The sequence below is a fragment of the Schistocerca gregaria genome, chromosome 3, assembly GCF_023897955.1.
Source record: "Schistocerca gregaria isolate iqSchGreg1 chromosome 3, iqSchGreg1.2, whole genome shotgun sequence".
Lineage (NCBI taxonomy): Eukaryota > Metazoa > Arthropoda > Insecta > Orthoptera > Acrididae > Schistocerca > Schistocerca gregaria.
This window is the reverse complement of record NC_064922.1, coordinates 775,726,020-775,750,360: the sequence shown is the minus strand read 5'-3', so window position 1 is coordinate 775,750,360 and position 24,341 is coordinate 775,726,020. Positions and strand designations below refer to the sequence as shown.

Below are 24,341 nucleotides of genomic sequence, written 5' to 3'. Positions count from 1 at the left end.
TAATAGTTAGTGAGCGAATCTACAAATTTATCATAGGAAGGTCATTCAGAGTAGCATTAGGGAACAGTTTCTGAATGAGGTGAAACACTGCACTTTCTACTGCTGACAATAAATAACGGAGCTGCGCAGTACCTGGCATGTTGTAGTATTTACTTGGGCTTCAAACTGTTGCAACCACTCGAGCCACTACTCTACTTTTTCATTAAACTGGCAAAAAGGTGGTATGGCAATTGGAGCTACACGTGTCTGCTGCAAAATATTGGTGGCTTTAGCAGTGAGTAGCTGCTGTATCATATTTAGTAGAGTTGCGATTTGTTGCCTCTGAAACTGAAACATCTGTGTTAGTTGTGTTGCATCAATCTCTTGCTGCTGTGGCACCTCAGCAGGGAATGGGAGAGTTGGGCTGTTCATTTTGGAAGTGATAAATGCAAGAAACAGCAAAGAAAGCAATAAAAATAAGTATAAAAGCAAAGAAAATTTCTGCAATGCCCACATGAAAACATTGATCAGCAAAACCACTGTAAGAGGCACTATTAAAGCAAGTAAACATACCTCTGCAAATAAAAGACAATGTAGAATTAAGGTGCTAGCAAAACCCAGAATAGAATTTCTGGCAGCTAGGTTCTAGGTTCTTCTGAATAATCGTCACCAATGTTGAATCCTTTCTAGTTGTCGAAGATGTGATGTCTAGGAAACCTACTTCTTGCATCGCTAGACAATTCAGGCAAATTGTATTAAAGAATTTAGTATGAAATGAATCAAAGACAGTACTTAACTTTGAGAAATACACAGATGTGTTGCAAGCAAAGGACACAGTATAATGATTCCAATACAAGTGAAGTAATACAGTGGATGCTTCTATCCACATCACTGGTCTTAACACTTCTGTAGAACTAGCAGAGTTGGCCATGAGCAGTCGGGTGTGGCGCTTATATCCTCTTCACCTAGAGGCCACTGCTGTCATGTTGTCATCCTAGAGAGCAATTGGCTGATGTCTCCTTCACAGCCCTCTCCACTCTTTCATTACCGAATGGCGTGCTGGTGCTTGACTTTACACTGGAACAGATTTGAAGCATGATGTACTTATTTTATGGAGACTTTCCTTCATTTTTAAAGCCAAATTAGAGAATATTCTTGCAATCCTAGACCATTGTTGCCATGATGTTTATAATGGAATGAAATACCTCCACTAATTTCATCCATGCCTAGGTCACAAATACTAGCTACATAATGGAGTATTTGCTTGAGTCATACTACATCTTTTGTTGATGCCAAGTCAAGAGCTAGAGACAGGAAGCTCACACTGTAAGACAGGTCAGGTCTCATTTCAAGCATCAAGTACATCAGCGTTCCTACTGCATGTCAGCAGGAAAAATTTCACTTTCCCACATTCTTTCTTTGTGCTTGTAGTGTATCTGGTTCCTTCAGAATTGATGTAAAGACAGGTTTACACTCAGAATCTTCTATGCACATGCTTGTTGACTTACCTTGATAACACTTTAATCAAGTTTGAGGAAATATAATGCTGATTTCACAATGATCTTGGATTCGGCCTTCAGTTCATCAGCAAACTTTCTGGCATTCTGCTGCTTACACACCTTATCTAACCCATCGTCTGCATAAAAGAACAACCAACAGTTTCTTGTCACCTTTGTCTTTGATATGTAAGCAAGGATTTGTATCACTTGGCTTGAAAACTGCTTACAAAAGAAATGCTCCAAAATGTGTTCTCCAACATCTTGGAGCTTGCAGAAGCCCATACAAACTTCTCCTTGATTTGCAAACTCACTCTGTGTCATCTTTGTACCCATCTTGCTGTTGCACAAATATTACTTCTTGTAGTTTGCCATACAATATTGCTGTGGACACATAACTGATGAGATGCTTCTTCTCAGCTGCAGAAAAACTTAACATGGAATGAGTTCTTCTCAGCTTAGCTGCTGGGCTGAAGGTTTCACTGTAGTCTACATCATAGCATTGATTAAAACCCATGAAGACAAGTCTTGCTTTATGTTTCTCAGTGCTTTTGAGTTTAATCTTTATACAAAAAACACTCTTGCAAGATGTAGCTCTTGCTCATTTTGGTAGAATAGTTAATTTCCATGTCTCTCTCTCTGTCTGACCAACTGACAAGCAATGCCATAAATGCATGGCTCACAAAATAAATTTTCCAAGGAAATGCTTATGCCTAGTTCCCTTTCTAACATCCTTTGTCATGGTGTTTATACTGAGGTCCCCATTTCTCATGGTTACAGCTGCACTGCAACAATGAAATTTTTTCAATGACATTTAATTCAGCCTCTTCTTTGGGCAAAATTGGTTGAATGCCTGCCTTGTGCAAGGTACTAAAGGGCTCTCAGACTTCAAACAACACAATTTTTTCATTAGTTTGAAGCCAACACTCCTCTATTGATGACTTAAATTCACTATTAAGATTCTGGTCCTGAGCAGCTAACACTGAAAACAGGTTTCTAGAGGACTGTGGAACATACCAGACATCCAACAGCATCATATCCTGCCCATCAGTCTGAGACAACAACCAGATATTGCCTTTTCTTACTGCCTTTACACCACATGGAACATCATATTTTAGAAAGCCCATTAAATGCTCTGCTCTGGAAGAATCCTATGGAAATGCAATCAAAAAACAAAGGAAGGAGGTTACAGTACACTTGTTCACCCACTGCTTGAATATTGCTCACCAGTGTGGGATCTGTACCAGATAGGGTTGATAGAAGAGATAGAGAAGATCCAACGGAGAGCAGCGCACTTCATTACAGGATCATTTAGTAATTGCGAAAGCATTATGGAGATGATAGATAAACTCCAGTGGAAGACTTTGTAGGAGAGACACTCAGTAGCTCAGTACGGGCTTTTGTTGAAGTTACGAGAACATACCTTCACCAAGGAGTCAAGCAGTATATTGCTCCCTCCTACATATATCCCATGAAGAGACCATGAGGATAGAATCAGAGAGATTAGAGCCCACACAGACGCATACTGACAATCTCTCTTTCCACAAACAATACGAGACTGGAATAGAAGGGAGAACTGATAGAGGTACTCAAAGTACCCTCCGTCACACAACCGTCATGTGGCTTGCGGAGTATGGATGTAGATGTAGATGTAGAACAGTTGGTTGCAATCCTTGTAGCTCGATTGTCAACCCACAATGTTGCTGAATCTGCTTCATCTGAGTACAGCTGTCCACTGACAGACGTCATCACAGCACTAGCAGCTGTACAATTTTACTGGCTTCTGTTTTGGTTTGTATTCATCTTCTGCAGCCCTTCATCCAATGGCCTTTCATTTACAATTATTGAAAACTCATTGAATATTATCTTTTCATCCTGTGTTACCAACATTCAACTTGACTGAAAGATTTCAAATTCACTTGGTAAAATACGAAAGGTTTTGTAAACTAGTATAAGATCTGGTAAAACATTTTCACTTTTAGCTGTTAGTCTATTGTTCAATATGGTCCACAAGCTTTTCAGTTTTGTTTTGTTTGCAGAAATATCGTCACCTGGTATAAAATACGGTCCACATTTTGAACAATTGATCCTTAGATGAGGTTTCAAACTGCTGTATTAAGGCATGTCATATATCACTAGTTGTTTCCTTGTCCATTACCTTCTGATACACTTCACCTGGCATACTCTTTGCATAACTATTTGTTTTTCAATACCAATCAATCTGTTCTTTGTGCTTTTTGGCTTGTATACCTGTTTATTTATTCATTGACCTGTAGACAAATTTCTTTGGTGGCTGTCATATTACACATAGTTTATAATAGAAGTACCTAAGATATATATATTAAAAACAAAGATTCCAAGACTTACCAAGCGGGAAAGCGCCGGTAGACAGGCACAATAAAATAACACATAAACACACACACAAAATTTCTAGCTTTCGCAACCAACGGTTGCTTCTTCAGGAAAGAGGGAAGGAGAGGGAAAGAGGAAAGGATGTGGGTTTTAAGAGAGAGGGTAAGGAGTCATTCCAATCCTGGGAGCGGAAAGACTTACCTTAGGGGGAAAAAGGATAGGTATAAACTCGGACACACACACACACACAGACACACACACACACACACACACACACACACACACACACACACACACATATCCATCCATACATATACAGACACAAGCAGACACACACATATCCATCCATACATATACAGACACAAGCAGACATATTTAAAGGCAAAGAGTTTGGGCAGAGATGTCAGTCGAGGCGGAAGTGCAGAGGCAAAGATGATGTTGAATGACAGGTGAGGTATGAGTGGCAGCAACTTGAAATTAGCGGAGATTGAGGCCTGGTGGATAACGAGAAGAGAGGATATATTGAAGGGCAAGTTCCCATCTCCAGAGTTCGGATAGGTTGGTGTTGATGGGAACTATCCAGATAACCCGGACGGTGTAACACTGTGCCAAGATGTGCTGACCGTGCACCAAGGCATGTTTAGCCACAGGGTGATCCTGTACATTGAAGGAATGAAAATCAAAAAGATAAACACTTTCTGTTATTTGGGATCCATTTTAGAAATCGAGGGAAAATCAGAATCAGAAATCAATAAAAGAATTAGTAGTGGACAGAGGGTCATTGGGATGCTTAACTCAGTCTTATGGAGCAGGAATGTAATGAGCAGAACTAAAAAATTAATATACAAATCCATGTTAGAGAGTGTGGTTCTGTATGGAACGGAGACCTGGACAATTAACATGAAGCACATTAAAAAATTACAAGCTCTAGAGATGGACTTTGGAGAAGATTGGCAAGAATCTCCAGGATAGAAAAGATAAGGAACACTGAAGTAATAAGGAGAATGGAAATAAAAGAAAGAATATATGACGTAATGGATAGGAAGAAATTACAGTGGTACGGGTATGTACGACAAATGGAGAAAACCAGAATACCAAAATTGATACTGGAGTGAGAACCGGAGGGGAGAAGAAGAAGAGGACGCCCATGACCACCTGGATCCAAAATGTACAGCACACAATGAGGAGAATGGGTGCAGAGGAAGAAGACATACAAGATTGAAACACTTGGAGAAATATTTTGAGAATATAGTTTAAGAACGGTTATTGTTTATATTGTAATTTCCAAGTAAATTATTATGTTGGAGATAAACCTCTGTAATGAGGAAAACCCCTCAAACCCAGAAACTCTCACAGAAGAACCCCAAAAGTGCCCCACTTGTGACAGGATACTTCCCGGGACTGGATCAGACTCTGAATGTGGCTCTCCAGCAGGGATATGACTTCCTAAAATCCTGCCCCGAAATGAGATCCATCCTTCATGAAATCCTCCCCACTCCACCAAGAGTGTCTTTCCGCCGTCCACCTAACCTTCGTAACCTCTTGGTTCATCCCAAACCACCTTCCCTACCCTCTGGCTCCTACCCTTGCAACCGCCCCCGGTGTAAAATCTGTCCTATGCACCCTCCCACCAACACCTACTCCAGTCCTGTAACCCGGAAGGTGTACACGATCAAAGGCAGAGCCACGTGTGAAAACATATATAATATAGAAAGAAACTTCAGCCTTCCCAGGCCTGTTCAGACGGAGTTTAGTTTATCTATTTGGCGAATTAGTGTGAGAGTATTATGGGAATGCTCTCTAAGATTAGGTAGGAATAGGGAACCCTTTGTGGGAAGAAGGCATTTTTTGCCTAATGCTACTGAGGAACTTGTAAGAAAAGGCATTTGCTGAAAACTGTAAAAAAATTTGAGGGAGGAGTTTGGATTGGTTACACCAAACAACACCCATTTTGAAGTAGTTCATTTATTCACCTAAACACATGCAAAGCTAACAAAGAACTGAACATGGCAGAACAGCCCAAAGACAATGCTCAGAGTGTGAAGACAATACTCAGAGTCCAAAGTCGAACGCATATTGATGCTGGTGTTGACCTCATCGACGCCTTATAGTGCCCCCCTCACCCCCCACCCCCTGCAGTACGGAGTACCCTTGAGAGGCCAGGGGGGGGGGGGGGTGACTAAGGTGATGGTAAGGTGGCAGGGAATGTCAGAGGTTGTGTCATGAGCACTGGATGAAGGGAAACACAACGAACAGTGTATATTGTGATGTCGTGGATTATGTACAGGGGGACAGGCACAAACACCTCGAGCGAGGGCATGTTCAAGATGGAGGGGGGGGGGGGGGCATGAGAAACATCGGCAGGGCGAGGCAGGCAATGGCGGAGAGGTCAAAGGGACTGGCAAAGGGGCCGGCGGCAAGGGCGTGATTGTAGGTAAGCTCAGTGTGGGGAGCATGTGGTCACTTGATGGAGTGCATGAAACAAAAGTAGAGGGCAAGGTCGGATGAGAGCTCGATGATTGGAGATGGAAGTCACTCGATGGAGTGTGTAAGTCTGACGTGGAGGGAGTGGTCGGAGTGTCGTGAACCATGACAGTGAGTGGCGTGGTTGTGGCCTGAAGGGGGGGTAGAAGAAGGCTCAACATGAGCAGGCTTACGTCTGTTGAGAGAGACTGTAACAGCTGAATCTTTCATCTGGATGTTATAGGTGTTGGCTGAGTGCTGGAGAACTCGGTACAGGCCAGTATATGGAGGATGGAAGGGGGCACGGACAGTGTCAACTCAGAGCATGATGTACTAGCAATTGTCCAGAGATTTCAGGAACTGAACCTTAGGGCGGGAATGGCTGGCGAGCGGAGGGATATGGAGGTTGATGAAGTGGCATCTGATGCGGTCCACATAGGAAGGTAAGTCAGACTGAGGGAGAGAAGCAGAAGGGCTCAAGAGTTCGCCAGGGAGAACAATGTTGTGGCCGTATACGATCTTGGCTATTGTGCCTTTGAGGTCTTCCTTATAGATTGCACGAATACTGAGTAGCACAAGGAGAAGGGCCTCCATCCATAGAGAGTCGTGGCATCAAAGAGCCACCTTGAAAGTGCGGTGCCAATGCTCTACTAGCCCATTACTTTGCGGGTGATATGCTGTGGTATGGATGCGCTGGATGCCGCAAATGTTACAAATCCCATTGAACAGGGCCAACTCAAATTGTCTGCCCTGGTCAGTCGTGATGATAGCTGGACATCCAAAACGCGATACCCATGTCTCAATGAGAGCTCAAGCAATAGTTCCTGCCGTAATATTGGGGAGGGGGACAGCCTCAACCCAGCAAGTTGTTTGGTCGATAGACAAGAGAACATAACGAAAGCTGATAGAGGGGGAGAGAGGGCCGACAATGTCAATATGAATATGCTGGAAACACCCAGGATGGATCAAAAAAGGCGCCAAGGGGGGGGGGGGGGAGTGTGCCCATTGCTGGCAGTCCTTGTCGACATTTCTCCACACAAAGTGCTCCGCTACAAGGTGGGCCAACACACGAACACTGGGGTCCGCAAAATTATGCAATGCATTGAAGACAGCTCGACGAAGCGTGGTTGGGTTGAGGAGGGGTAACGTGCCCGTATTGGTGTCGCACCAGCTCTCACCAGAAATGCCAGGGAAGGTGGTGCAGACGAAGTGTCGTGAAGAAGCAGAGTCTGAAACCAGGTTTTGTGTTTCCTCGTTGGTGTGTTGGAGGCAAGGCAGTTCAGAGAGGTCTAACAGCAAATGGACGGTGTCAACTCGTGAAAGGAAATCAGCAACTATATTGTCAGCACTCTTTATGTGTCTGAGATCGGTGGTGAACTGAGATATGAAGTCCATGTATCTGAAGCAGCGAGGAGGCGGGTCAGCTGGCGGGTTTATAATGGCCGCAACCAGGGGTTTGTGGTCCGTTAAAACATAGATAGGGTGTTTTATTGCTTAATCGCTTCATAGAACGTGAGCAACTCCCTGTCAAACGCAGAATATTTCCGTTGTACATTGGTGAGCTTGCGCAAGAAGAACTGCAGAGGCGAAGTTTGGCTGTTGATTGCCTGGCTAACGACAGCGCTGATGGCAGTATTGCTCGCGTCTGTGGTGATGAAAAGCTGTGCATTGGGATGAGGATGCACGATGGTGCAGGCCTCGGCAAGAAGATTTTTGAGGGCAGTGAAAGAGTCAGTCATAGCAGGGGTCCATAGAATGGGCCGAGATGCAGAAGTGTTGGTGCCTGCCAAGGCGTCCGTCAGTGGAGCCTGAATGTCCACAGCCTGAGGTAGATGTCGGCGACAATAATTAACCATCCCCAGAAAGTGCCGGACCTCTTTGAATGACGGAGGTCTGGGTAGGTTTAGTATTGTTTTTACTTCCTCAGGGGGGCAGTGAAATGCCGTCGGCAGAGACTCGAAAACCAAGAAAACTGACAACGGGTTGATGTAGCTGCAATTTGTCCTGGTTGGTCTCGATGCCTGCTGCCACGAGAGTGTTCATAACTGTTTGCACATGTCGGATGTTGTCCTCGACAGAGGAGCTGAACACAAGAATGTCATCAAGATATGCAAAGCAGAATTTTAGGTCGAATAGCACTATGTTGATGAAGCGTTGCCAGGTCTGGGTTGCGTTTTTCAGACCAAAGGGCATGAATCGAAACTGAAATAACCTGGTCGGGGTGGTGATTGCTGTCTTCACAATGTCTTCAAGTGCCGTGGGGATCTGGTGGTAGGCTCGTTTGCAATCAATGACAGAGAACGTGGTCGCACCTGCGAGGGAACTGATAAAGTCGGTAATGTTGGGTATGGAGTAGGTGTCAATAATTGTTCGTGCGTTTAGTCGACGGTGGTCGCCGCACATGCGCCAGGACCCATATTTCTTGGGTGTTATATGTATGGGCATAGACCAGCTACTGGCAGAGGGTTCAATGATGCTGGAGTTTAATAGTTCAGAAATCTGATTTTTGAGGTTGGAGAGGCGCTCGGGACAAAGTCGACGTGGTTTACTGGAGATCAGGGGACCTGGCATGAGGCGAAGCTTGTGAACTGTGTGGTTGGTGTTGGTGATGACTGAAATGTTGCCGGCGGTTTGTTTACAATGTGTGGCGGGCAGGGCAGGTGAGGCGTGATCCTGGTGTTCGGAGCCACTTGGCGGAGGCAGCGAAGTGTCCCAGGAGTCAACGTGACAACATGGCCGCCGGCTCGAAGCAGTGGCACCATAGTCGGGTGAGCTCGGTAGAGCTCATGAGCTGTTAGTCAGTCCATTGCCAGAGGTTGCGGCCTGTGGCAGCACAGTCGCGGGCGTTTGGCACTAGTGCACTGTTTGTGTTGTCAGTGGTGGTCGCGCAGGAGCCGAAGTTGCATAGTTTGAGGTGCTGTTCGCGAGGGGCAGAGTAGGAGCCGTCGGTTCGGGAACACATGCGCACTTGTGTCCAGTCGAGTGTCAAACGTTGCCGTGTTAGGAGGGTGTGGCCCTGCGGAACTATCATTACACGTTACGGCAGTCTTGATAGCACAGTTGCGAGGGCTAGTGGGAGGTAAACACACGGAGGCTCGATTGCTGGGATTGCAAGCAGCTTCGGCGCACTTACTGACCTTGCTTTGTCCTTGCTGTAGTGTCTGTAATGCTTTTGTTGCATTGGAAAGCTGGAGCTGTATTTCAAGGAGCTGGAGGGAGAGCTCGAAGTTTTCCTTGCGTAGGCGAGCGACGTATTCAAGCTCGACAAGGCACTTGTGCGTGGTTTCTTGTAACATTGTCGACAGAGACAAGCATGTACGGATGAGATGAGCCCGGACCGATGTGTCACGGAGGGGTTTGCTCGACAGAGCACAGGGGAAGTGAGTCTTGGACGGGTGATGAAACATGGTGTTTTGCACTAGGTCTGGTGAAAGTTTGTAGTGTCGCAAGAAGTCAATGCCTAGTATAGGTTCATCGATTTTGCACACTAAAAAAAGTCCACTCGAGTTTTCAGTTTGCTGAGAGTGAGACGACATGTGAAGTTGAACCTGAGCATTGTAGTTTAGTTGAATTCACGGCTTGCAATGAAGTATGATTAGGGTGGATGTTCGACGACGTTAAGGACGTAAGCAGCAGCGAAACATCGGCGCCTGTGTCCACTAGGAGAAGGTATCTCAATGGAATATCTTTAATGTAAAGTCGTCCACAATTATCTGGCTGTTCCCAGACAGAATGGAGCACTGGGAGGGTGCCTGTCATGTTGCGCGCAGGAGGGTGGCACCCGGACCTACCTGCGATTGGCGTTTGGGAAGTAGCAGGGTGGTCTGCAGTTCCATGCCGCCTCACCAAACTGTGTGTAATGGTACGGGTAGTGCGGTTGCATTTCCTGTCGAAAGTTCATTGCCAGTGGCGGTGGCTGAGGTTCGGTGGCCACAGCTGGTTCTGTTGCACGAGGGGACGTGACTGTGGGTGGAGCCAGTGACGTCCCAGTTGCTTGTTTACTGCTGCCAGGAGCAAGCAGAATGGTCGGCACAGTACAGCCCCGGCCACGTCTGGCCGCAGAGCAATGAGACTGAACCTGAGACGTGTCAGGTAGGCAGTGGTTGGCGAAATAGAGCAGTGATGCATCATGTAGCTTGTCAGCAATTGTCATTCTTTGCTCGACAGGTTCAGGAGGCTTTGAGCCAGAGCAAAGTGGATGTGAGGAGATAGTTTATCTGACCAGATGGCAAGGAGAGCTCTGTCAGAGAATAGATTGGCGCTGACCAGGGCACGTAGCCATTTCCAGAGCTGGGTAGGTTTGCCATTGCCTAGTTGCTCAATGTGGAGCACTTGCCATATTGCTGCCTCAGTTGAGTGTACAAGCCGACGTAGAACTGTCTTTTTGGCTAGAGTGAACAAGGAAGATGAGTCCGGGGCATCGACCAGGTCAGCAATAAAGTCCTTCTGGTCATGAAAGTGGGTGATGAGGCACAGAAACCTGGTTGACTCGTCGAGTTTATAATTGTCGAACACTTCATCCACAATTTTTAATCAGGTTGTTGCTGTCTCGGGATTAAACAGTGCCAGCATCGATAAGCGTTGTAGAATGTTCTGAAGAGCAGGTTGAGTTGAGTTCATCGGGTCACTGCCTGAATCGAGCTGCTGTTACTGTAGTATTCAAGGAGAGTGTGCCTCCAGGATATGTGGCAATGACGGCTGTTTGGGTGGCAGCATGAAGGTGACACGTTGTGCTTGAGCATGATCTGTCATGACGTGGAAGGCCGATGCTGATGAGACACCATAATGTGTCGATTGCAGTTGCTCAACACATTGCGGGTGTGTTCGGATTGATGCGTCGTGGAAGACCAATGCCGATGAGGCACCGAGATGTGCCAAGAACGGTAGCAGAAGCTCGACTGGAGCCAGTGTGGGGGCGACAGGTGAGAAAAAATGTTCAAAGTTTGGGAATGCATGTTAGTCTGCGGAAAGCTCGACGTATGATCAGAGCTGGGGGCACCTGTGTTGCAAATAGGCTGTGGAGGTGCGGGCTGTCCAGAAGCACAGTGTGGGAAATGATGTAGAACGTGGAACAGAATGTGTGAATGTTCGCTGTTTATAGTCACTCCACTCAAAACGGTGTGCAGATAAGGTGAATGTAGTGGCACAAAACACTGAGGTGTAGCAGTGGGACGGAGGTGGGGGTCAGGCACAGATAACAAGTTATTGTTCCTGTTGCAGGCCAAGGTATCGAAGAAGGAACAGTGTTAGGGGAATGGTGGGTTAATGGGAAATGGAACTTTCCATTTTCATTGTTGGCCTCCTAATCCTGATTTCAACAATACTGAACACACAAGAAATGTCATCAAATTGAAAATATATGAAATATTTCCATGCACTTACTATTCTTTTCATTTACTGAGTAAACAGCAAAATCTGCAAAAATTATGCATTAACAGAATTTGATTCCAACTCTTATATCTCTAAAACTGTTCATCTGACTTAAAATACGAGGATCATTGTAACTATTTTTTCTCTTGAAAATGATAATGAATTTAAAAATTCTGAAATATGCAAATGGAAGGTTAGTTCATATGTAAACATTACATGTAGGTAGATGGCTGAACACACACACGGCCATAAAGATATAGCGTGAGAAAGAAGATGAAACAAATTTTGTCATTTCAAATGAGTTTTCCTGTCAGTTGCAACAGTACACAAAAGTACAGGGCAGGAACATGGATCTATGACATCTTAGAGTTCCTCAAGATAGTCTCCCAACAAATCCACCACACACTGTTTATGCTGTAGAAGACACCAAATACCTGGGGCCTCACTATGAGTGCGAATTGTTGGATCTCATGTGTCACTGCTGTGGCAATGTTTTAGTGTGTTTGAAAGCAATTTTCACACAATGGCTCTTTCAGTTTTGGTATGAGATCATAATTGCAAGGTAATAAGTCAGGCAAATATAGTGGATGCTCCAGTACTTCTCATCCCCATCACACAGCCAGATTCTGCGCACATGCTGCTGTATGGGCTCTCACATTGTCCTGAAGAATTAACGCATTGTGTAGATATTCAGGACATTTCTCCTGAATCGCATGTCATAGGTGTCATAGCAGAAGTGTGACAGTAGTACAATCATTAACAGTGTGTCCATGTGGGATGAAATAGCACAAAATCATTCCTCTAATGCCATACATTATGATAACCTTGGACTCAACAGGAGAGGGATTGTGACAAAATTTCTGCCTGAGTGGTGAACCAGGATGACACTATTCTGTGGACTGGTGTTTCAGTTGTGGCTCATAGGCCCTAGCCCAAAATTCATCTATTGCAACTATTCTCACAAGAGTACTGTCTCCTTTCTTCTCATAATGCGCTAGGTGCACAAAACAAGTTTCATAATGTGTCCACTTTACCATTTCACGTAGTGCATGAGGCACCCACATTGCAGCAACTTTATGCCTGTGTAGCTCGTCACTTAAAATCTTGTCTTCTCAGTGCCAGTATGTTTCTGTAATTCCAGCAGTGTCTATTTTCTGTCCTTTTCTAAGTATTGGGTTATCTGGGCATGAGCATGCTGACAGGTTGCCCAGATTAGTACATGTCAGTCATCACATGCTTTGCCATGCCATGCCACCGAGAAACTGTCAGGTATGGCAGAACAGCATTTTCTACCACTTCCACAAGCTCCTCATGGCATTTTCACACATTCTTTCCATGATGAACTGCAATCCTCATGTAAGAGTGCTGTTTGAGTTGGGTGACATCCATCCTGAATGACTGCTCAACTGACACTGTGGTCTCTCTTCAGGCTTCGCTCTCCTGGAAAGGCCATTTAGCATCACATCTCATTACTCAGGATTCTTGGGGAGACTCCTGATGCCATGGAATGTGCTTAGATTCTACACACAATCGCATACTGTTGCAGCTTACCATGAAACAAATTTGCAATGACAAACTTTTCTTCATTTTATTTCTCATCATATATCTTTATGCTGTGTTCATCCATTTCCCTACATGTAATATTTACGTATGAACTAATCATCCATTTGCATAGTTCAGAATTTTTTAATTTGTTACCGCTTTTGAGACAAAAAAATAGTTGACATGACTTTTGCAATGACCCTCGTATTCACAGTACCTTTCTGCATAGAATGTCACTAGAAATATTTTTGTACTTACAGTTCTCTTCTAAAATTGAATCATTTTCTGCAAAAATCGAAAAAATGAAGGAAACTGACATGTGGCAGCAGCTGCGGTAGCAGTGGTTGTGGTGATGGTGTTGGTGTTGGGGGGTGAGCTTTCTATTTCTTACTTTCTTACTGCTATATATCCCATATGAGTATTTTCCAGAAGTTTAATGGTGATTAGGTGCCTAAAGAAGACATCTGGATAGGTGTGACACACTTGCAACATTTCTGCTGCTACCTTGGTTTCGTGGGCATTTTGAATGGGTGTAAGCAGTAGTGGGAGCACAGTGTTTTGTCTCCCATAGTACCTTCTTACAGTATTTTGGTTCATGGATTTCAGGATGTATCAGGACTGCAGATAATAGATAAAAATAATGAATTAAATGACTATTTGTTGAGGTGATACTCAAACTTTTATGACTATCCACTGTATATGTGGATGTAGGGCTCGTATAACAGCTGGTAGTAATAACATGATTCTTCTCGTGTTGGCAGCTGATCTACTGGGATGAGAAGAGCATCTACCTGGAACAGCAGTTTGTAACACCACGGGATGGCTTTGTGCGTGCTGTGGTGCTGAGCCGACAGAATGTGGTGGGCACTGATGCGCGCGTCATGATGCGCGACCTGACACAGTGCGAAGCTCCGCCACCACCACCGAAGGATCTGGAGCTGTGGTTGGAAGCTATGGATGCGTCTAGGACGCGCCTGAGACCTGAAGATGCCTCCAAGAAAGACTGAGTAGTCTCCTAGTGTTGCTACCACATATTTTTTAGTTGGTGTTTTATTAATGTAACTACAACATATCACTGTATCAAAACTTCAAACATTTGTACCATGGAAATTAATAAAAATTTGTATCAATATGGTGTGTTTTATCATTATGAATCAAGACAAACAATGAGTCTGTTTTACAGCTGAACAGTGCAAAAGTTTGAATCGCCGACGACACTGATTTTACACTATTTTTGCCTGACACTGTGCAAATGAACTTGAGTACGTGTTTCCTGAAAGATATGTACCATACTTCACAAACTTGTGATAAAACACTTAAAACACGTGGGATAGCCCTATTGGTGTTGGTATACCTATGCCTTCTCCGATCATTGAATTGACTTACCCTTCTAGTTATAGAGGGACCTACAGATTAATGTGGACTTAAAATCGTGGTAAAAGTCAGCAATTTTCACATTAACCAAGCTTTACCAGATAGAGTGAAAGTCAATCATTTGAAAGTGTCTCTATTTGTATGTTTGTTTTCACACTGATGTGATGTGATTTTTATTTAAGTATTAAAAATGTTTGTTGCTAAAATAATCACCTTTTTCACCAACAGGATGCACTTCAGTGAAATCAATTTTTGTATGTGTTGGCTTAATGCAATGCACAGTTGTGTGTGTTTACATGTCCATTAAGTGAGTATTGAATCTTATCTATTAACAGGCAATTTGGCACAAAGTCAGTAGATAGAAAATGAGAGTACTGAAATAATAGATGACTTTTTACACAGTTCCCCCACCTTTCTCCCTTCTTCCTCATCCGGTGTCCACATCCCTGCCCCCTCCCCCCACACTTACCATAGAAATTCAAGGTAGTGGGTTCAGGTCAAGTGTCCTCACATCTGTCTTTGTTCCTAAAGGCTCTGCTTTAAGGCCTGGAAAGGTGCATATTTATAAATTTTTGTTATATACAACCATATTTTGTCTCTATTTTGTTTTGTTCAAGTTGGCGGGGGTTGCTATTCTCATCACAGACTTAACAGTCTGAAGATCCAGGTCAAGATGCACAGAAAACATATTTCACAACTTTTTCCTTTCATAAAAACTTTTACCACAAGACACAGTACATACAAGATGATCATAAACAGTCTGAAAGCTGGTAAGGGTGTTGCAGGGTACATTGTGCAGAGAATTAATTATTCAGAAAAAATTCAATATGTTGCCCCATTTCTGAGTTAATTAGCATTGATGTTAGCCAATCATGCCATTGTGCATGCAAATTCTAGCTGTCCACCAGATACATTAGTGTCAGTTGTTCTCATACAGTAGATGAAAGTGCACTAGACTGCTCAACCTTTGGCATGGGTTTGTTTCTTATTATTGTCCCATGTCCAATTTTTGTTTCTTATTATTGTCCCATGTCCAATTTTTGTATCACTCTCTTGTTCAGTTTTATGAAACTAAACAAAGAACACAGGGGGTGGCTTGATTTTGGGCCAGCTATGGTCTGATCGCCTAATTTCAATGCTAATTAACTTGGAAATGGTGCAACCTATCAGTTTTTTTCGTAACAATTATTTCTCTCCACAGCCTACACTGCAATGCACTTAAAAGCTTTTCACACTGTTTCAGACCACCTTGTATAACTAGTGTGGGGTTAAAGCTCAATCAATAGGATACCAGTTCATTGAGAGTTAATAATGCCCTATCACTGCACTGTGTTATTTATAGTTCCCATCATTAGTTCAAATAAGTATATGTAATGAAGATGATGCAAGTGAATATTAAGGCAAGGTTTTTAATGAATAAGAACAAAGATATATGGCAATGAAAAAAAGTTCTAATTTCTTTCAACAAATGCTTCAAAATCCATAAACGAAAAACCTGTGCTAATTTTTACATGCACATGGGCACTGATGAGCCAAAACATTATGGCATAAGCAAGTTGGTCAACCTTAGAAACACAATACAGCATCAATCCTGCATGACATGGATTTGACAAGCTGTTGGTAGGCCTCCAGGATTATGTGGCACCAGACATCTACACACAGGTCATGCTAGTCCCACAAAGAGCGTGCTGTTAATTTGTGGGCACGGAGCTGACACCCATTAGTGTCCCAGGTTCAGACCAGGCAAATTTGATAACCAACACATCAGTGTGATTCCCCTGCCATGATCTGCAAATCACTGTAGTATGTATGTGGCCCCGGATCATTAACCTACTGGAAGATGCTATCTACATCAGGAAAACATCAAGCATGAAGGGATGCAGGTGGCCCACAATAAATTCATTGATGTAGTCCATGACTTCAATCTCTACTGCAGATCAAATAGAACCAAAGGTCAGGGTTCCCATAGGATAACACTCCTTCTTCTGGTCTGTGTCTGTAGTGTGGTGCATATTTTGAACAGCTGTTTCCTTTGTGGTGGCATATCCAGAAGTAACTATGACCCTAGTATAACCAAGGACATAGTTCATCCTCCCCCCCCCCCCTCCTGCTGGTGTTTCAGCAGACATGTGCAATTTCCATTTTGCATTCTGTAGCACCCCCCCCCCCCACCCCCCCATGGACCATGGACCTTGCTGTTGGTGGGGGGGCTTGCGTGCCTCAGCGGCACAGATAGCCGTACCGTAGGTGCAACCACAATGGAGGGGTATCTGTTGAGAGGCCAGACAAACGTATGGTTCCTGAAGAGGGGCAGCAGCCTTTTCAGCAGTTGCAGGGGCAACAGTCTGAATGATTGACTGATCAGCCCTTGTAACACTAAACAAAACGGCCTTGCTGTGCTGGTACTGTAAACGGCTGAAAGCAAGGGGAAACTATGGCTGTATTTTTTCCCTGAGGGCATGTGGCTTTACTGTATGGATAAATGATGATGGCATCCTCTTGAGTAAAATATTCCGGAGGTAAAATAGTCCCCCAATCTGATCTCTGGTCAGGGGCTACTCAAGAGGACGTCGTGATCTGGAGAAAGAAAACTGGCCTTCTACAGATCAGAGCATGGAATGTCAGATCCCTTAATTGGGCACATACATTAGAAAATTTAAAAAGGGAAATGGATAGGTTAAAGTTAGATAGAGTGGGAATTAACGAAGTTTGGTGGAAGGAGGTACAAGACTTTTGGTCAGGTGAATACAGGGTTATAAATACCAAATCAAATAGGGGTAATGCAGGAGTACGGTTAATAATGAACAAAAAGATAGGAGTAAGGATAAGCTACTACAAACAGCATATTGAATGCATTATTGTGGCCAAGATAGACACGAAGCCCACGCCTATTACAGTAGTACAAGTCTATATGCCAACTAGCTCTGCAGATGGCGAAGAAATTGAAGAAATGTATGATGAGGTAAAATAAATTATTCAGATAGTGAAGGAAGATGAAAATTTAATAGTCATGGCTGACTGGAATTCGATAGTACGAAAAGGAAGAGAAGGAAATGTAGTAGGTGAATATGGATTGGGGGTAAGGAATGAAAGAGGAAGCTGCCTAGTAGAATTTTGCGCAGAGCACAACGTAACCATAGCTAACGCTTTGTTCAAGAATCATAAAAGGAGGTTGTATACATGGAAGAAGCCTGGAGATACTGACAGATTTCAGATAGATTATATAATGGTAAGACAGAGATTTAGGAACCTGATTTTAAATTGTAAGACATTTCCAGGGGAAGATGTGGACTCTGACCACAATCTATTGGCTGTGAACTGTAGATTAAAACTGAAGAAACTGCAGAAAGGTGGAAATTTAAGAAGCTGGGACCTGGATAAACTGACTAAACCAGAGGTTGTACAGAGTTTTAGGGAGAGCATAAGGGAACAATTGGCAAGAATGGGGGAAAGAAGTACAGTAGAAGAAGAATGGGAAACTTTGAGGGATGAAGTAGTGAAGGCAGCAGAGGATCAAGTAGGTAAAAAGACGAGGGCCAGTAGAAATCCTTGGGTAACAGAAGAAATACTGAATTTAGTTAATGAAAGTAGAAAATATAAAAATGCAGTAAATGAAGCAGGCAAAAAGGAATACAAATGTCTCAAAAATGAGATCGATAGGTAGTGGAAAATGGCTAATCAGGCATGGCTAGAGGACAAATATAAAGATGTAGAGGCTTATCTCACTAGGGATGAGATAGATACTCCCTACAGGAAAATTAAAGAGACCTTTGGAGAAAAGAGAACTACTTGTATGAATATCAAGAGCTCGGATGGAAACCCAGTTCTACGCAAAGAAGAGAAAGCAGAAAGGTGGAAGGACTATATAGAGGGACTATACAAGGGTGATGTACTTGAGGGCAATGTTATAGAAAGGGAAGAGGATGTAGATGAAGATGAAATGGGAGATATGATAATGCGTGAAGAGTTTGATAGAGCATTGAAATACCTAAGTCAAAACAAGGCCCCGGGAGTAGACAACATTCCTTTAGAACTACTGACAGCCTTGGGAGAGACAGTCCTGACAAAACTCAACCATCTGGTGAGCAAAATGTATGAGACAGGTGAAATACCCTCAGACTTCAAGAAGAATATAATAATACCAATCCCAAAGAAAGCAAGTGTTGACAGATGTGAAAATTACCGCACTATCATAAGTCATGGCTCCAAAATACTAACGCGAATTCTTTACAGACAAATGGAAAAACTGGTAGAAGCCGACCTCAGGGAAGATCAGTTTGGATTCCGTAGAAATAGGGGAACAAGTGAGGCAATACCGACCCTACGACTTATCTTAGAAGCTAGATTAAGAAAAGGTAAACCTTCATTTCTAGTATTTGTAGACTTGGAGGATGCTTTTGGCAATGTTGACTGGAATACTCTCTTTTGAATTCTGAAGGTGGCAGGGGTAAAATACAGGGAGTGAAAGGCTCTTTACAATTTGTACAGAAACCAGATGGCAGTTTTAAGAGTCAAGGGACATGAAAGGGGAGCAGTGGTTTGGAAGGGAGTGAGACAGGGTTTGTAGCCTCTCCCAGATGTTATTCAATCTGTATATTGAGCAAGCAGAAAAGAATACAAAACAAAAATTTGGAGTAGGTATTAAAATTCATGGAGAAGAAGTAAAAACTTTGAGGTTCGCCAGTGACATTGTGATTCTGTCAGAGACAGCAAAGGACTTGGAAGAGAAGTTGAACAGAATGGACAGTGTCTTGTAAGGAGGATATAAGATGAACATCAACAAAAGTAAAACGAGGATAATGGAATGTAGTCGAATTAAGTCGGGTAATGCTGAAGGTATTTGATTAGGAAATGAGACAGTTAAAGTAGTAAAGGAGTTTTGCTATTTGGGGAGTAAAATAACTGATGATGGTCGAAGTAGAAGGAAGGGAAGGAACAGTCATAGGTGAATATGAACTGGGATAAACGAATGAAACAGGAAGCCTCCTGGTAGGATTTTGCACAAGCATAATTTAATCATAGCTAACACTTGGTTTATAAGGCAACAGCCTTGCTGCAGTGGATACACTGGTTCCCGTCAGATCACCAAATTTAAGTGCTGTCTGGCATGGCAGGCACTTGGATGAGTGACCATCTGGGCTGCCATGCACTGTTGCCATTTTTCAGGGTGCACTCAGCCTCATGATGCCAATTGAGGAGCTACTCGACTGAATAGTAGCGGCTTCGGTCATAGAAAACCACATAACGACCGGGAGAGCAGTATGCTGACCACACACCCCTCCCATCCGCATCCTCAGCTGAGAATGACACGGTGGTTGGATGGACCCAATGGCCCACTTGTAACCTGAAGATGGAGTGCTATAACACTTGGTTTAAGATTCATGAAATGAGGTTGTATATGTGGAAGAGACCTGGAGATGCAGGAAGGTTTCAGACTGAGTATATAATGGGTGTATTGTATTGTATGTTCACCGGGGTCCTAGAAACAATGGAGAGGCTCCATCCTCACTGCAGCCGCAGTGGTCCACAACCTCACGATGACTACCACAGTCCACTTCACCCCTTTGCCACCCCACACTGAACCACTCTTTCAGGGTTATTGTGCGGTTCAGCTCCTGGTGGACCCTCCCAGGGAATGTCTCATACCAGACGAGTGTAACCCTTATGTTTCCTTGGTAGAGTAATGGTGGTGTACGCGTACATGGAGAACTTGTTCACTTGTCAATCGCCGACATAGTGTAGCTGAGGCAGAATAAGGGGAACCAGCCTGCATTCACTGAGGAAGGTGGAAAACTGCCTAAAAACCATCCACAGACTGGCCAGCTCACTGGACCTTGATACAAGTCCACCAGGCAGATTTGTGCTGGGGACTAGGTGCTCCTTCTCAATCTGGAAAGCCGTGGAATATAATGGTTAGTCAGAAATTTAGGAACCAGGTTTTAAATTGTAAGACATTTCAAGAGGCAGATGTCGACCCTGAGCACAATTTATTGCTGATGATCTGTAGATTAAGACTGAAGAAACTCCAAAAAGGTAGGAATTAAAGGAGATGCAGCCTGAACAAACTGAAAGAACCAGAGGTTGTGGAGAGTTTCAGAGGGATCATTAGGGAACAACTGATAAGAACAGGGGAGAGGAATACAGTAGAAGAAGAATGGGTAGCTTTGAGAGATGAAATAGTGAAGGCAGCAGAGAATCAAGTAGGTAAAAAGACAAGGGTTATTAGAAATCCTTGTGTAATGCAAGAGATATTGAATTTCATTGATGAAAGGAGAAAAATATAAAAAAGCAGTAAATGAAACAGGTGAAAGGGAATACAAACATCTAAAAAATGAGATCAGCAGGAAGTGCAAAATGGCTAAGCAGAAATGGCTAGAGGATAAATTTAAGGATTTAGAAGCATATATCACTAGGGAAAAGATAGATTCCACCTACAGGAAAATACCTCTGGAGATAAGAGAACCACCTGTATGAATAGCAAGAGCTCAGATGGAAAACCAGTCCTAAGCAAAGAAGGAAATGCAGAAAGGTGGAAGGAGTGTATAGAGGGTCTAAACAAGGGAGATGTACTTTAGGGCAATATTATGGAAATGGAAGAGGGCATAGATGGAGATGAGATGGAAGAGATGATGCGTGAAGAATTTGACAGAGCACTGAAAGACCTAAGTTGAAACAAGGCTCTGGGAATAGACAACATTCTGTTAGAACTGCTGATAGCCTTGGGAGAGCCAGCCATGACAAAACTCTTCCATCTGGTGAGGAAAATATATGAGACAGGTGAAATACCTTCAGACTTCAAGAAGAATATAATACCAATTTCAGAAAAAACAGGTGCTGACAGGTGTGAAAATTTCCGAACTATCACTTTAATAAGTCACAGTTGCAAAATACTAACACAAATTGTTTACAGATGAATGGAAAAACTGGTAGAAGCTGACCTCAGGGAATATCAGTTTGGACTTCAGAGAAATGTAGGAACATGGGAGGCAATACTAACCCTATGACTTCTCGTAGAAGATAGGATAAGGAAAGGTGAACCAATATTTATAGCATTTGAAGACTTAGAGAAAGCTTTTGACAATGTTAACTGCAACACTCTCCTTCAAGTTCTAAAGGTAGCAGGGGTAAAATACAGGGAGAAAAAGGCTATTTACAATTTAAATGGAAACCAGATGTCAATCGTGTCAAGGGGCAGGAAAGGGAAGCATTGGTTGAGAAGGGAGTGAGACAGGTTTGTAGCTTATCCCCAATGTTATTCAATCTGTATATTGAGCAAGCAGCAAAGGAAACAAAAGAAAAATTTGGAGTAGGAATTAAAGTCCAGGCAGAAGGTTTGCCAATGACATAGCAATTCTGTCAGAGACAGCAAAGGACCTGGAAGAGCAGCTGAATGGAATGGACAGTGTCTTGAAAGGAGGATATAAGATGAACTTAAACAAAAGCAAAACAAGAATAATGGAATGTAATTGAATTAAATCAGGTGATTCTGAGGGAATTAGATTAGGAAATGAGACACTTAAAGTAGTAGATGAGTTTTGCTATTTGGGCAGCAAAATAACTGATGATGGTCGAAGTAGAGAGGATATAAAATGTTGACTGGCAATGGCATGAAAAGCATTTTTGAAGAAGAGAAATTTGTTAACAATGAGTATAGATTCAATTATCAGGAAGTCTTTCCTGAAAGTGTTTGTATGGAGTGTGGCTATGCATGGAAGTGAAACGTTGACGATAAACAGTTTAGACAAGAAGGGAATATAAGCTTTTGAATTGTGATGCTACGAAAGAATGCTGAAGATTAGGTGGATATACTATGTAACTGATGAGGAGGTGGTAGGTAGAACTGTCAAGAAAGGAAATTTGTGGCACAACTTGAATAAAGGAAGGGATTGGTTGACAGGACACATCCTGAGGCATCAACGGATCACCAGTTTGAGAGCTGGAGGCAAGTGAGTGTGTGTGTGTGTGGGGGGGGGGGGGGGGGGGGAATCATAGAGGAAGACCAAGAGATGAATACAGTAAGCAGATACAGAAGTTACTCAGAGATGAAGAAGCTTGCACAGGATAGAGTAGCATGGAGAGCTGCATGAAACCGGTCTTTGGACTTAAGACCGCTACAACAACAACAGCAACAAATGATGGAGTTGTGTTTATTACAGTGATATGTGTGACAGACAAATACATATCCAGCAAAACTGTAAATAAGAACATCAGTGAGACTATATAAACATACAACTCAGATAGTTTATATTCTGAAATAAATGAATTTACCTTTACAGAGTTAAGTTTCAGTACATAACATTGCTGGAACACTCAGCAAACAAACCTCATCATATTTAGATTAATGTACATGTAACTTTAAAGTATCTGATGATGGCAGCGATCTGCCAAAATGTGTCATACTTATAAATTTTAGTGAAATGTGAATGAAGTAGAAATAATTATTTTATAAAAATTTCCTGACTAACATGCAGTAGAGATCAGCCGTTTAATAGAGTTGGACGTAATTTCTGTTTGTTTTATTGGCATTTATTGTACATTGGTACACTTATAGTCAAATAATATGTGAGAAACATTCACCAAAGTTCATTATCACTGGAGCTCAATCAGCTTCTGCATTTTGTTCATAAGAGGAACAATGTTGTTTCTTCGCAATGCTGAGTTGTTAATACCTGACAGGACACTTAACAAGTCAGATACAAGTTTTGGCTGTATAGCAAAGTAAGGTGTCATAAACACACGATAAATTAATTAAGAAGCTCAGTTCAACATAACATTTTTTGATGTTAGAAGGGGCTCTCATGGCTATAACCTAGAAACATGGGTCTTAGCTTATTCTGCACTTTTTTATTCCCTGTTTTTGTGTGGAGCTGTCATCTGGGTTGATGTGCCTAAAGTATTTATTTCAGAAAAATGAATAGTTTGAATATTTTGTATGCCCAATAGCTGTACAAGTTGTAAGGGTCTTCCTAAAGATCTTGCAATCCTTCTGATTCCTCATATATTGACTCCTTAATGGTTTTTTTGTTGATAACAAAAATCAATTTTCATTTAGATCTGATATTCAACTATGTTGTTCAAATGGAACTGTGCACTCTGGTACAAGGTGTTCAATAAACTCCCAATTAAAAAAAACTTTATGATGTTCTGCAAATTTTTGTTTATTTGTTCACAAACTGGCTTTCTGCTTCTCAGGCCATATTCAGGTGACAACTAAATGTCACACACTCATATACAATGATGTGTGACTTACACAGATATTATTTACACAGAAGATACCAACATGATGACATGTAGAGTGTTTGTAGAAGGAATTACTACATTTTTTGTTATTCATGAAAGAATTATATTCATCTTTTGTCTTTATTATTAAATACTTTTGATATGCCTTTTAAAAAAAAGAAAGGAAATATCTAAAATTACACCATTTCTCTACAGAGGCCAACAAGAACCAGTGAGTAACTACAAAAACAAGTGCATCATCCCACACACTGCCAAATTTGAGCTAACCCATAACCTCATTAAGAACTTAAAAGCCTCACAACATCAGTTCAGCATGTCAAAAGGTTTAGTGCAACCCTTGGCACAAAGTGGTATATAGGATAAAATCACCTGCCAATGCTATGGAAAAGTAAGTATTAGTCCGTCAGGCAGAACAGCAGGCTGGCTTTTTTTCCAACTATGTCCTCAATTATTTGCTAGATGTATTCCAATCTCTGTTCTAGTCTCTGTCTTCAGTCATGGGTTATTTTGCTGCCTACAGAGCAG

At 42.6% G+C, this 24,341-nt stretch overlaps 1 protein-coding gene across 1 annotated transcript in view; it reads left to right on the top strand.

The window, feature by feature from the left end:
- Positions 1-14,334, top strand: part of LOC126354151 (protein THEM6) — a 104,818-nt gene extending 90,484 nt beyond the window's left edge. The window contains exon 3 of the mRNA XM_050003563.1: positions 13,964-14,334. Coding sequence (XP_049859520.1) covers positions 13,964-14,209 — 246 coding nt within the window. The 3' untranslated portion in view covers positions 14,210-14,334. The remainder of the gene's footprint in view (positions 1-13,963) is intronic.
- The last annotated feature ends 10,007 nt before the right edge of the window (positions 14,335-24,341 follow it).